At 42.3% G+C, this 12,758-nt stretch overlaps 1 protein-coding gene across 1 annotated transcript in view; it reads left to right on the top strand.

Moving 5' to 3' along the window:
- The window catches only part of LOC123506007 (titin homolog), a 337,132-nt gene that overhangs the window by 93,175 nt on the left and 231,199 nt on the right, over window positions 1-12,758 (top strand). Inside the window, exon 57 of the mRNA XM_045257816.1 lies at window positions 5,278-5,410. Coding sequence (XP_045113751.1) covers window positions 5,278-5,410 — 133 coding nt within the window. The remainder of the gene's footprint in view (window positions 1-5,277; window positions 5,411-12,758) is intronic.

Raw genomic sequence — 12,758 nt, 5'->3', positions numbered from 1 at the left:
TCTCTCTCTCTCTCCGTCGTGTGGCCCGTCATGAAAGAGGAAAGAGAGCGCTATCTTGCTCTCACGGAACCTGATATATCTGTCTGAGTGTTGGTATGTCTCTTCCTGTCTGGGGAAAACTAGAATGAGAGAGAGAGAGAGAGAGAGAGAGAGAGAGATTCACTTTTTATTTATTGCAGTAGTATTGCTAGACAATGATTTAGTTTACTTACCAATAAAAAAGTACAAAGATAGATAGGAGGATAGTTAAAAGCAGGCATTATATCTTGCAATATTCTAATCCATGATTTTTGTCCAATCATTGGCGTCTTTTGAAGTCGTAAATCGAACTTAAATTTACCTTGTTATTAAAACTCAGTCACACAGTTATAAAAATTATAAAAGTTGATGTAAACAAAATTCTTAATATTAGTCAACATATAAGATAACGAGATCACTTTCGGATCTGTAAGGGAACTGGCTACCGAGTGGGTCTTTGTTTTTTGTTGTTTTTTGTTTTTTTATCTTTTTGTTGGCCTTAACTAGTTTTCGTCTCCTACATAAAAACGTAACATTGATAAAAGATAGATTTCAAAATACATTTACATAGAAAGTAGTTCTCAAATATTGGTAGATGACTGAAATAGACTCAGGAATCAGTTATTAATGCTACTTCAGTAGGGTGCCTTACCCTTTCGCTGCTGTATGACAGTTACCATCAAAGTAAGTAATGCATAAAATCTTTGTAAATGTCAATACGAAAGAAGGGGATTGAAAAAAGAATAGATTTAACAATTTGTACATAGTTTAAAAATTATAGGTAACTATAAAACAAGTAAAGATGTTTCAGAGTGATTCGTATGGAATAATATATTATCAAGTAGCAATCAGAGGGTGAAAAGTGATGACAGGTGGCCGTACATAGATATCACAGGGAATGCCACGTGTTGACCTTCTGACGCCTCGTAGCTTCCCTTATTTATGCCGATCAGAGTAATAGTAACCCTCTGCTCATCTTGTCCTTGATCAGCGATACTCCACCTGTCATTTGCCCTTACTCGGCGCGGCCCACGTGGCGCTGACCATTGTTATAAAGATACAATAAGGAAGACGCGTAGAGAGGGAGGGATCGGGAAGGTGAGTTGAGGTATTGGGTACAGGTATAGGGCACAGGTGTGTTATGTGGCGGCTACAAATCTCTAGGCAGGTAAGGAGCGTGAATAAACACCAGTGGATTCAACACCTTCCTTGACCTCCTTGGGAATGCCACGCTGTGCTCATTCCTTCTCCACGCTGCGCTCTCAATTCCTTTCTTCCTTTTCCTATCCCCTCTTCACTGTTTCCTTCACCACGTTCCACTTTCATTCCGTTCCTTCTTTTCTTATTCTGTCTTTACCTTTCATCTCTCCATTACCACCCACCCACGCCGCGCAACCTCACACCACAACCTCCCCATACGGTATTGGCAGATGGGAAGGGAGGCAGGAGGTAAGGTCATGGAGAGAGGGAGAGGGAGAGAGGGGGATCCTGGCTGGCGCGTGACGTAAACATCCTGCATTGTAAACAGACGCGCCTCTGACGTCACCAGGTCCTCGAGGGGCGCCCGGGCGTAAGTGAGGGCGGTGCGGTGTTTGTTTGCGAGGTATCCGGTGGGTGCGGAGAAACGCGGCGGAGAAGGCCATGGTTTTAGAAGTGGCTGCCCACGTCACGATGCCACGCGAGCTCTGGAGGAAGGAGAGGCGGAGGAGGAGGAAGGAGAGATGGAAGAGGAGGAGGAGGAGGAGGTGGAATTGCCATAGGAGGTTGCATATGTCTGGGAAATCACTCACCATAAAGCATCTATCGTAACCTCCTCTTCCTCCTCCTTCTCCTCCTCTTCTTGAGCCAAAATGACGTAAGGCACAACCCCTACCCCGAGTAGGCTTGATTTAGGCTCAACTCGTCGGAATTCGTAACGGAAACTCTTCTGCTCCAGTGCCTTGCCCAACGAATGCCCTGCCCCTGCCCCTGCCTCTGCTGCCTGCTTGGTTACGTAACGCGGAGCCACAGTGTTCCGGGTGTGAGGGATGGGATGTTCCAGGGCGGGGCGGAAACGGCTTGACTGTTTACTCATTTGATCGTCTTCTGATAGAATTGGAAAGGGTTTACATATATAAGAAAACTGAAACTATAATAAGAAATGCGTGAACGTTCCACATAATGATAATAATAATAATAATAATAATAATAATAATAGTAATAATAATAATTAAAAGAAGAAGAAAAGGAGATAGAATAAGAGGTTGATTTTCTCATTACCTAAGCTGCAAAGGTACTAAGTGACGAGGTTGCAAAAATGAGTCTTAAAGAGTTGTTAGTTGTGAGGAAAATGTATAGTATTTGAAAAGGTTAAGAAGAACTTGTGTGTGTGTGTGTGTGTGTGTGTGTGTGTGTGTGTGTGTGTGTGTGTGTGTGTGTGTGCGATTCTTGTCATTGACTATTATTATTTTTATACATTCTTTGTTTTTAATCTTTTCTTAATATTATATGTTTATTTTATTGCGTTAATGATGAACAGACATTATTTTAGAGATAAGGGAGGAAACATTATGGATCCTTCAAATTTCCTGAACCTATTAAACTTGTGTCTTCCTCTTTATCCTGAAATAAAAAGAAATATAAAAAAAAAGAAAGAAGGAAGGCAAGCGAAAAGAAAAACGTAAGTTATGCATCCTTCACTTTATCGATCATATCCACCACGTAGGGAAGATGACAGCCAGCCACCACTCAGCCAGCCAGCCAGCCAGCCAATCTAGAAACCCATACAAATCAAGTTATAATAGGAAGACTGACTCATATTCATACCCATACAGTGGCTCACCTGCATCACTTATTGGCACACGTTGGTATGGGCAGGTGAATAGATTACCTGACGCAGGGTAGGAAGGTTGAGTTAGTAATAGTTGGTTCGTACGGGTGTTAGATTAGGTTTGCATTATTATTTTCTTGTTTATTTATTCATTTATTGGGTTGAGTTATTGGATTATTGTTATGTTTAGGAGATGCGAGTTATTTTTATCCTTGTTTTCCTTCTTCGTTACCATTTGAGTTCCTTTCTTTCCCCTCTTCCTCCTCCTTCTCTTCCTCTCCTTTGTTCCTGTTCCTTCTGCAGACTTGTGCTTCATTTCTTGCCATTTTTCCTTCCTCTCCTCTCCCTTCCCCTCACATCCTAATCCATCTACACCTTTATAGTGCATTAACTCTTCCCCCATCACCCTAACACATTCTCACTCTCCCTCACTCTCACTTCTTTTCATTCTTTCTAACACTCATTTCCAGCATCAATTCAGCGTCACTCGTCACCAATCGCCAACATTCTCTCTCTCTCTCTCTCTCTCTCTCTCTCTCTCTCTCTCTCTCTCTCTCTCTCTCTCTCTCTCTCTCTCTCTCTCTCTCTCTCTCTCTCTCTCATCCTTTTTCAGTTCCTTTGTCCCAACCGGCTTGACACCTTGTTCCTTGTTCCTGTCTCCCCTTTTACACACACACACACACACACACACACACACACACACACACACACACACACACACACACACACACACACACACACACACACACACACACACAGACACGTTCTCATAATGAAGGAAAGAAGGTAGGGAGTCAGTGAACGAGAGAGAGAGAGAGAGAGAGAGAGAGAGAGAGAGAGAGAATTATGTAACCCTCCTTCATCACACGAACTAATTTAATGCCACTGATATGGTCTACGTGTCCTTGACTTTCCGAGGCGTGGCTTGTCATTCATCCAATCGACTCAAATTTCGCCCTCGTAAGGTACTCTCTGTGGAGATCGAACACGCGACGCCTGGATTACGAGACCATGTGTAAACTAAAGTATTTACATATAGAATCTCTCTCTCTCTCTCTCTCTCTCTCTCTCTCTCTCTCTCTCTCTCTCTCTAACAGTGTGGATAAGGAGGAAGAGCAGGAATAAGGGAGGTAGCCACAGTCTGTCCAAGTCCTCGTGTTTATCAGTCTCGTGTTTCAGTGATGTCCTTGTTCGTTCCACAAGGATGTCACTGAGAGAGAGACTCGTGTTGGCTCCTCCTCCTCCTCCTCTACCACCACCACCACCACCACCACCACCTCCTCCTCCTCCTCCTCCTCCTCCTCCTCCTCCTCCTCCTCCTCCTCCTCCTCCTCCTCCTCCTCATCTTTCTGGCATTGCAATAGTGCTTCTTATAAGTCATTCGAGAAGGATTAGGTGTACGTGTGTGTGTGTGTGTGTGTGTGTGTGTGTGTGTGTGTGTGTGTGTGTGTGTGTGTGTGTGTGTGTGTGTGTGTGTGTGTGTGTGTGTGTGTGTGTGTGTGGGCGGGAGTGAGTGACTGAGAGGTCTGAAGTGGCTGACACACATAACTGGGTCGTGGTTGTGGTTGTGGTGGTGGTGATGTGGGGAAGGGAGTAGGCAGGATGTGGGGGTGAGTAAGATGGGTACTAGTGGGGAATGGTAAGACAAACTAGTGAGGTAACAGGTTCACAAGGAAACACAAAGGAAGAAACAAGGATAAGGTGAAGTGTTGGTCCCAAGTTGGTTTGATTATATAGACGAGGTGTGAACTGGTCTGATTATATAGACGAGGATTATATAGTGAAGGTGTGAGTTGTAAGGCATGTGTGGTTAAAGCAGGCCAGGTGACACAGGTGAAGGCAGATCAGGTAACTTATTCTGTGACATGAAAAGTGTGGTATTTTGTGTTTTTATTTGCTTTTAAACTCAACTTATTATAGTGGAAACAAGATTGACACACACACACACACACACACACACACACACACACACACACACACACACACACACACACACACACACACAGAGAGAGAGAGAGAGAGAGAGAGAGAGAGAGAGAGAGAAACCTGATAAAAATGTGATTCGTTTATCCCTTATTTGTTTTCTTGTTTCCTTCTTCGCTTTTGTCTTCCTCTCAACCTACATTCTTGCCGTTTTATGTGTGTATGCATGTACTATGTATGTATGTATTTCTGTCTGTATCTCTCAATCAGTCTATCTATAGATTTGTCTCTGGTCTGTCTGTTCATCTATCTATCAGTATCTATAAAACTGTATTTGTCTATCTATCTGTCTATATATCTATTAATGTATATCTTCTCTCATCCTATTTATCATTTATCTTCCCTTCCTTCCCTCCTTCCTTCTTTCTTTTCTTCCCTCCTCTCTTCCCCTCTCTTCCCTCCCTCCCTCCCTCCTTCTGCCCCAACACCGTCACCTCACCTAATCATCTCCTTGTGTCCCGCGGCAGGCCAAGCAAGAAGCCCATGTTTGTGAGGAAGCCCCGGGCCGTGGAAGTTCAGGAGGGCGACTTGGTGGTCATCGAGTGCGAGGTGGCAGGGGAGCCCAAGCCGCACGTAACCTGGGTGCGCGACTGGCTAAAGGTAGGTAGGTGGTGGTGTGATGATTGTGCTAATTAGACTCGTATTCTCAAACTCTTCCGTGCTTCACCTCCACTGTTTCAGTTTATATAAGTTTACACGAGTTTTTTAAGGTGTTTTTATGGTTTCAGAGGCAGAATGACAAGATTTCTGCATTATTAACTGGAGAAACACTCTTGAAAACCGCGCTAATCATCTCTGTGGCCTTGGAAAATGGTAGTGGTGAGAGAGCAAAGCGTTTCTGAATACTGGCGTTAGTTTGGTATTCTGGTGTACTTCTTGCGTGGGTTGTTGTTGGTGTTACTGGCGCTGATTGTGTCAAGGTATTTTTTTTTTTTATATATATTTTACTGATTGTTGGTATATTTTTCTGCCAGGTTCACTCTTTTTTCTCTCTCTTAGTTAGGTATTCTGGTTTACTTCTTCACATTTTCTTCTTCTTTTTTTGTTAGTGTTGCTGGTGTAAGTGTATTCAGTAGACATTTGAGATTTGTTTGTGTTTACTGTTATATATTCTCTTAGGTTCACTCTTCTCTCTCTCTTAGTTAGGTATTCTGGTATACTTCCGGGTGTTGTTGGTGGTGTTACTGGCGGTGGTGGTGTCAGGGTATTCAGTGGGCATTTGAGATTTTTTTTTTTTTCCTGTTTATTGTTTGTTGTATTTTCTGTTAGGTTCGCTTTTTTTCTCTCTCTTTAGTAAGGCATTCTGGTATACTTCCGGGTGTTGTTGGTGGTGTTACTGGTGGTGGTGGTGTCAGGGTGTTCAGTGGACAGTAGAGATTTTTGTTTTTTTTTTATTCTTGTGTACTGTTTGTTATATTTTCTGCTAGGTTCCAATTTTTCTCTTTATTCAGGTATTCTGGTGTACTTCTTCACGTTTTATTTTCTTTTTTTGTTACCGTTGCTGGTGTAAGGCTATTCAGTGGACTGATGAGATTATTTTTTCTTGTTTCCTGATTGTTGTTATATTTTGTGCTGGGTTCACTTTTTTTCTTCTTCCTTAGATATTCCGGTGTACATTTTCTTCCGTGTGTCATTTTGGTGTTACTGGTGGTGGTGTCAGGGTTTCCAGTGCACAGCTGAGATTGTTTTTGTTCTTGTTTACTGTCTGTTGTTAAAATTTCTACTAGATTTATTTTGCTTTATTTTTCTGTGTGTATATTAATTTCGTGTTTGTTATTCTGGTAGTTCCTGAGTTTGTGTTGTTGCTGGTTCCGTCAGTACGCATTGTTTTTCTTTGCTATTCGTGGTACATTTATTTTTCAAGAGGGAATTCTGGTAATGTCGCGTTAGTTTATTTATCTATTCATTTTCTTGCATTTATATCTTGTTATTTTTTTTATGCTGTTATCTCTATCTCCATTGCGCTTCCCGATCTTCTCTTTACTTGAATCTTCGTTTTAGTCCCCGTTATTTTTGCCATATTTAAGTTTCATAGTTTATGGTAAATAGTTATAATTTGGTACTTTTTTTAGGGTTACTCTTATATTTTCATTGCGCATAGCGATTCTCTTGTTCTTTGTTCTCTGTGCGCTATGTTCGTAACTGGTTCCAAGGTCATGTTGCGTTGCTGTTTATATTCGTTACGTAAGGCCTGAATAGTTTTTGTTACGTGATCAGCTGTTATTACGTACAGTGCGCATTTCGACCCTCTATCGTTGTCTTTGTTTTGCTGACTGCTATCACGGTATCTGGCACAATGGGATGATGGATGGACGCCGTGAGTGTATAGGGAGTATAGACTTACACTGGCTAGTCCGTATGCTCTGACCTGGCTCCGTTCCGTTGTCATCACCGCTATTCTCGAAGGTGACAGATGGGCCCGTCCTGTCCTTTCCTCCCACTCGTCCTCCTCCCATCATCATCATCTTTTTCTCTCTTATCTCTGTTCTTCTCTACTTGACTATCTTGTTTCTTCTACTAGTGAATATTGACTATTTCAGCAGACACCCTACTAAGGACATCAAGGTCTGTTGTTTCTCTTCCCTAGTTTTCCTTCTCTTTCATAGTCATCACCATCTCCACAACCTCTTCCTCTCCATATCGTCATGCACATCCTCCTCGTGCATGAGCTTCATTTTCATCGTCATCTTCGTATTCCTCCTCCTCCTGCTGCTCCTCTACGCCCACGTGCTTCCGTCAGGGTACACACTCTTACATGGTCACCGGGGCGCGGCTCGTGGGTGTCTGGGGTGATGGCACGGGCTTGGTGTGTGTGCGAGTACGTTTTTTAGGGTTAGGTTCAGTCCCACCCACGCATTCTTCCCTCGTATTTCTTCCCCTTCCGTCTTCCTTTCACGCGTCACTCATCTTGCTTCAGATTGAGTCTCATATATCTTTTTCTTGTTTCTTACCGTTCACACTTCACTCGAGTCCCATGTATCTTTTCCTCTCTTGCTTCTTACCCTTCTGTTTTCCCTTCACACTTCACTCCTGCACCACGTATCCTTTCCTCTCCTGTTTCTTCCTTTCCTGTCTTCTCTTCACGCATCACTCTTCTCGTTTTACCCTTCCCTTTGCTTCATACAGGCACTTTACTTTTGGAATTTCGAAATATCTCCTTATAGCAATGAAAAAAAAAAGACAAGCTTGTGTACATCATCTCGTTTCTTCCTTTTCTGTCTTCCCTTCACGCGTCACTCTTCGCTTCACTCTTCTTTTTGCTTCATACAGGCAGCGAACTTGTGACATTTTGAAGTCTCTCCGTTTAGCAGTGAAAGAAGACATGCTTGTATACATTTTCTCGTTTTTTTTTCCTTCTGTCTTTCCTTCACGCGTCACTCTTTTCGCTTCACCCTTCTCTTCGTTTCATACAGGCAGCGAACTTTTGATATTTTGAAGTATTTTTTTATAGCAGTGAAAGAAAACATGCTTGTATACACGTATCCTTTCTCCTTCAGTTCCTTCTCATTTTCCTCCCTCCCCTCATGACCTTTCTTCTTGTTATAACACTGGAAACGTTCCTTGAAACTTCCGGCGTATTATCTCAATTTTAATCATCATAATTTGGGTGTTCTGTCGTGTGACTCTCATCCCAATGAACCTTTATTTATTATTGTTATTATTTTTATTATTATCATTAATTTACTATCCTTTTGGTGCTCCAGGGTTAATTCTACTTACTGACTAAATACGGTGAAATTAAACCGACATAGATCAAGAGGGAAAATTCGAAAGTATCTAGAAAAATTCAAGTCGGTGTGTGTGTTTTCTCTGTCATAGTTGTCGTGTTGCAGGTTTTGGAAACTTGAGTAAGGCTCCTTATATGAAAGTGAGGATGTCCCCTTGTGAAAATACGCAGAGAAGGTTATGTCACTAATTTGAATGTTGTACTTGAAACTGTGGTGTGTTGACATTTCCTGTAGTGTGTGTGTGTGTGTGTGTGTGTGTGTGTGTGTGTGTGTGTGTGTGTGTGTGTGTGTGTGTGTGTGTGTGTTTCACTGGTTGATCTGCTGCAGTCTCTGACGAGACAGCCAGACGTTACCCTACGGAACGAGCTCAGAGCTCATTATTTCCGATCTTCGGATAGGCCTGAGACCAGGCACACACCACACACCGGGACAGCAAGGTCACAACTCCTCGATTTACATCCCGTACTTACTCACTGCTAGGTCAACAGGGGCTACACGTGAAAGGAGACACACACAAATATCTCCACCCGGCCGGGGAATCGAACCCCGGTCCTCTGGCTTGTGAAGCCAGCGCTCTAACCACTGAGCTACCGGGCGTGTGTGTGTGTGTGTGTGTGTGTGTGTGTGTGTGTGTGTGTGTGTGTGTGTGTGTGTGTGTGTGTGTGTGTGTGTGTGTGTGTGTGTGTGTGTGTGTGTGTGTGTGTGTTGCTACTTTTCCTATTGTTCATCGGTTCGTTGTAATGGTGTTCTTTTCGTGTCTTGTTCTTCTTGTAGTAATTGATGTAGTTGTTGTCTTCGTCGTCGTCGTCGTCGTCGTCGTCGTCGTAGTAGTAGTAGTAGTAGTAGTAGTAGTAGTAGTAGTAGTAGTAGTAGTAGTAGTAGTAGTAGTAGTAGTAGTAGTACCAGTAGTAGTAGCAGTAGTAGTAGTAGTAGTAGTAGTAGTAGTAGTAGTAATAGACTAATAGTAGTAGTAATAGTACTAGTTGCAATCCCTTTTATACTATTACTACTACTACTACTACTACTACTACTACTACTACTACTACTACTACTACTACTACTACTACTACTACTACTACTACTACTACTACTACTACTACTACTACTACTACTACTACTACTACTATAAAAATACCCTTAAAAATTGAGTTTGACTTCAGCGAAATTGATCGAGGTCTTTCTAATTTTGCAAGAGGTTTTGACTTTTGACCTCTGCGGCAGATGTAAAGCAAGATGCCCTCTTCTTCTTCCTCCTCCTCCTCCTCCTCCTCCTCCTCCTCCTCCTCCTCCTCCTCCTCCTCCTCCTCCTCCTCCTCCTTAGTCTTTCAGGTCACCACTCGTTTATTCTCAGAAGTGAACCGGTAAGAGCTGAAGTGACGGAAATGACTACTCTCTCTCTCTCTCTCTCTCTCTCTCTCTCTCTCTCTCTCTCTCTCTCTCTCTCTCTCTTCTATGGCATTTTTTGTATATTTACTATATCTATATGTTTCCTTATCTCTTATATCTATCCTCACCTCCTTGTTTCTTCGTCCTAGTTTCCTTCATATCCCTTCCTCACATCCTCCTTCTCCTCTCATTCCAACCACCACCACCACTGCCATCATCACTATAACCACCGCCACCATCACCACAACCACCGCCATTCATCGCTAGAAACACAAACTTTCCCAATCTGTCGCAACTCCGCCCCAGACTCCCTCCCTCGCGTTGCTTCCCGTTCATTCCTCTCCACTCGCGCTCACGTCTCCGGCAGCCTGGTTATTGATAAGTGGGGGAGCTACTGGCGCCTCTCGTTTCCTCACCCCTTGGATTATCGTGGCTTAAATGTTGATATAGTGGAGGTTTGCAGTTGAATTTAGTCTTCTGTGGCGTAATCTTAACCCCTTCAGTACTGCGACGCATTTTTACCTTTACTTTTGCTGTGATTAGACGATTTTATTGACATTAGGAAGGGTCTATGGTGGTCAGAAGATTAATGGGCAGAGTCTTCACTATTTTAACCCCCATGTAAGTTTCTGAAGCTGTACAAAATCAACAAGTAGTAACCAGAATGAATAGGGAAACTGTCACGGTACTGAAGGGTTTTTAATATTTATTCTACTTACTATTTAGTGGTTTTATTCAGCTTCAGAAACTTATGTGAGGATCAAAATAGTGAAGACTTTAGGTATTAATCTTCTCACCTCCATAGACCCTTCCTAATTTAAATAGAATCGTTTAATTATAACCAAAACTCATGGAAAAAATGCGTCCCAGTACTGAAGGGTTAAGTTCTTTTTTATGTGATGGAGGAAGTTTACAGATTTGGTGACTAAATCGTCTTATCAGGTTAAATTAGTGTTATAGTAAGGGGATTATTGTATGGTTTAGCTGCTGTGGAGGCTTCTCTCTTACTATAGTGATGTTATGTGTTTGCAGGACGATTTAAATGCTATCTTCTCTTAGTCTTAAAGAGAATTAAAGAGCAAGATCTCGGTATACTATATTGATTGCTGTAACACCTCTGCAATCTACTGTGGTGTCTTACTGCAAGTTTACAGTAATTTAGGTCATATAGAGGCTTCATTCAGTGTTATGGTGAAGGTTTACTGTATATTTTAACTTCTTTAGCGTCTCTTCAGTCTTAAATGTCGCGGTGTAGGGTTACAAATCGAAAAGCATCAGTGACAAATATAGAGATGTGATTTATTTATTTATTTATTTTTTAGTAATTTATTTTTTATTTATCTATTTTCATTTTCTAGTCCTTGTGCCTGCTGTTTTAATTCTGCTCAGTAAAAATAGAGGTTACTCAGTGAAATAACGTGCCTTAGTAACAACAAAGAAAAGGAAGAAGGAAGCCAAAGAATGAGGATAGAAAGAAAGCTTGTTAGAATACTTGGATGCCTTGTAGCGGCTCCATAAGACTATCTCTCTCTCTCTCTCTCTCTCTCTCGGTCTATGGTAACAGCATCCGCGGCGCCTCTTGGTTTGTTGGCATTTTGGTTTGTTTACTTGTGAGGTCACACGAGACGATACATACGCCATTCAGTGCCGCGGACAGCTTCCAAACCTGATCCAGGCCTTTATCAGTCAGTGTGAATAGAGTAAATAGGGCAGAGTTATGTTGGATGAGTAATTAGATGATGTACAACGTCCTGATAAAGAAAACTATCATCATAAACTCCTAACCTTGACTTAATCCTCTAGTGATGTATGGAATTCGAATGGGATTGATGATGATGTAAAATTTTAGAATATAGAAGTTACAAGGCTTACATATGTACTCTCTCGGACCTGCTCGGAAACTGGCATCTGAGTGGACCTTTTAGTTTAATCGTTTTTGCTGCCATTGGTCTGATTTCCCCCTCTTGCATAAAGAATATCATCACACGTTTTAGAGGTATAGGTGAGGGAGTTGCCTTGTGTTGATAACTGATCTTTTATGTTGCTATTTTATGTTGTATTAGTCTCTGAGCTTATTATTATTTATTTTTTTTTTTTTTAGCATTGCGTTCCTCTCGTCATAGGTCATTTTAGTAAATCCTCCTTCCCTAGCACGTTCGATTTTCTGCGCCTTCATTACTCTCACCAATTACAAACACGGCTTTTTGATCAACCATCTATTACGTCTTCTCTTTCTTCAGCATCCTCCTCCTTACACACTCCTTGCATCTACTCCTGGTTCGCTCTAGCCACCTGGCACTCATTACAAACATGTCTTTCACTGCATCCATAAATTGTCCCTCTTTTCTCCTGCCGGGAATATCACTTCAGAATCCTCGTCTCTGTTTTCTTACACACTCAAACCACTTCTCTGTCAGTCTTTCCTTGTCCCCTCGTATAAAACTGTACTGTTACCCACATAATCTTAAGCCTCTAGTTTCAAGTTAAGAGATTCCACAAGGAGATTCACCATTTATCTCCCTCCTTCCTTCTCTTTCCTTCCCTCCTTACCTTCCCTGAGTGGCACATACCCTCACTTCCGGGAGAGAAGGAATGGAGGGAAGTGGAGGAAGGGCGGTGCTTCCTTTTGAGGCGGTGAGGGAAGATGTAGACACGATTAAAAGGAGGTAATGAAGAGGGAGAGAATGTGATGTTGCTGGGAGGTAACTGAGAGGTGAGGAGGAGGAGAAGGAGAGAGTAAATAGCAGGAGAGACTGACGACTCTTGTTTCTCCTCCTCCCCGTCCTCCTCCAGCCGTTACTAAGGACCAGAATAGAGACGGAGGAAGAGAGGGA

The sequence above is a fragment of the Portunus trituberculatus genome, chromosome 19 (genome assembly GCF_017591435.1).
Source record: "Portunus trituberculatus isolate SZX2019 chromosome 19, ASM1759143v1, whole genome shotgun sequence".
NCBI lineage: Eukaryota > Metazoa > Arthropoda > Malacostraca > Decapoda > Portunidae > Portunus > Portunus trituberculatus.
This window is presented reverse-complemented; position numbering and strand designations above follow the sequence as displayed.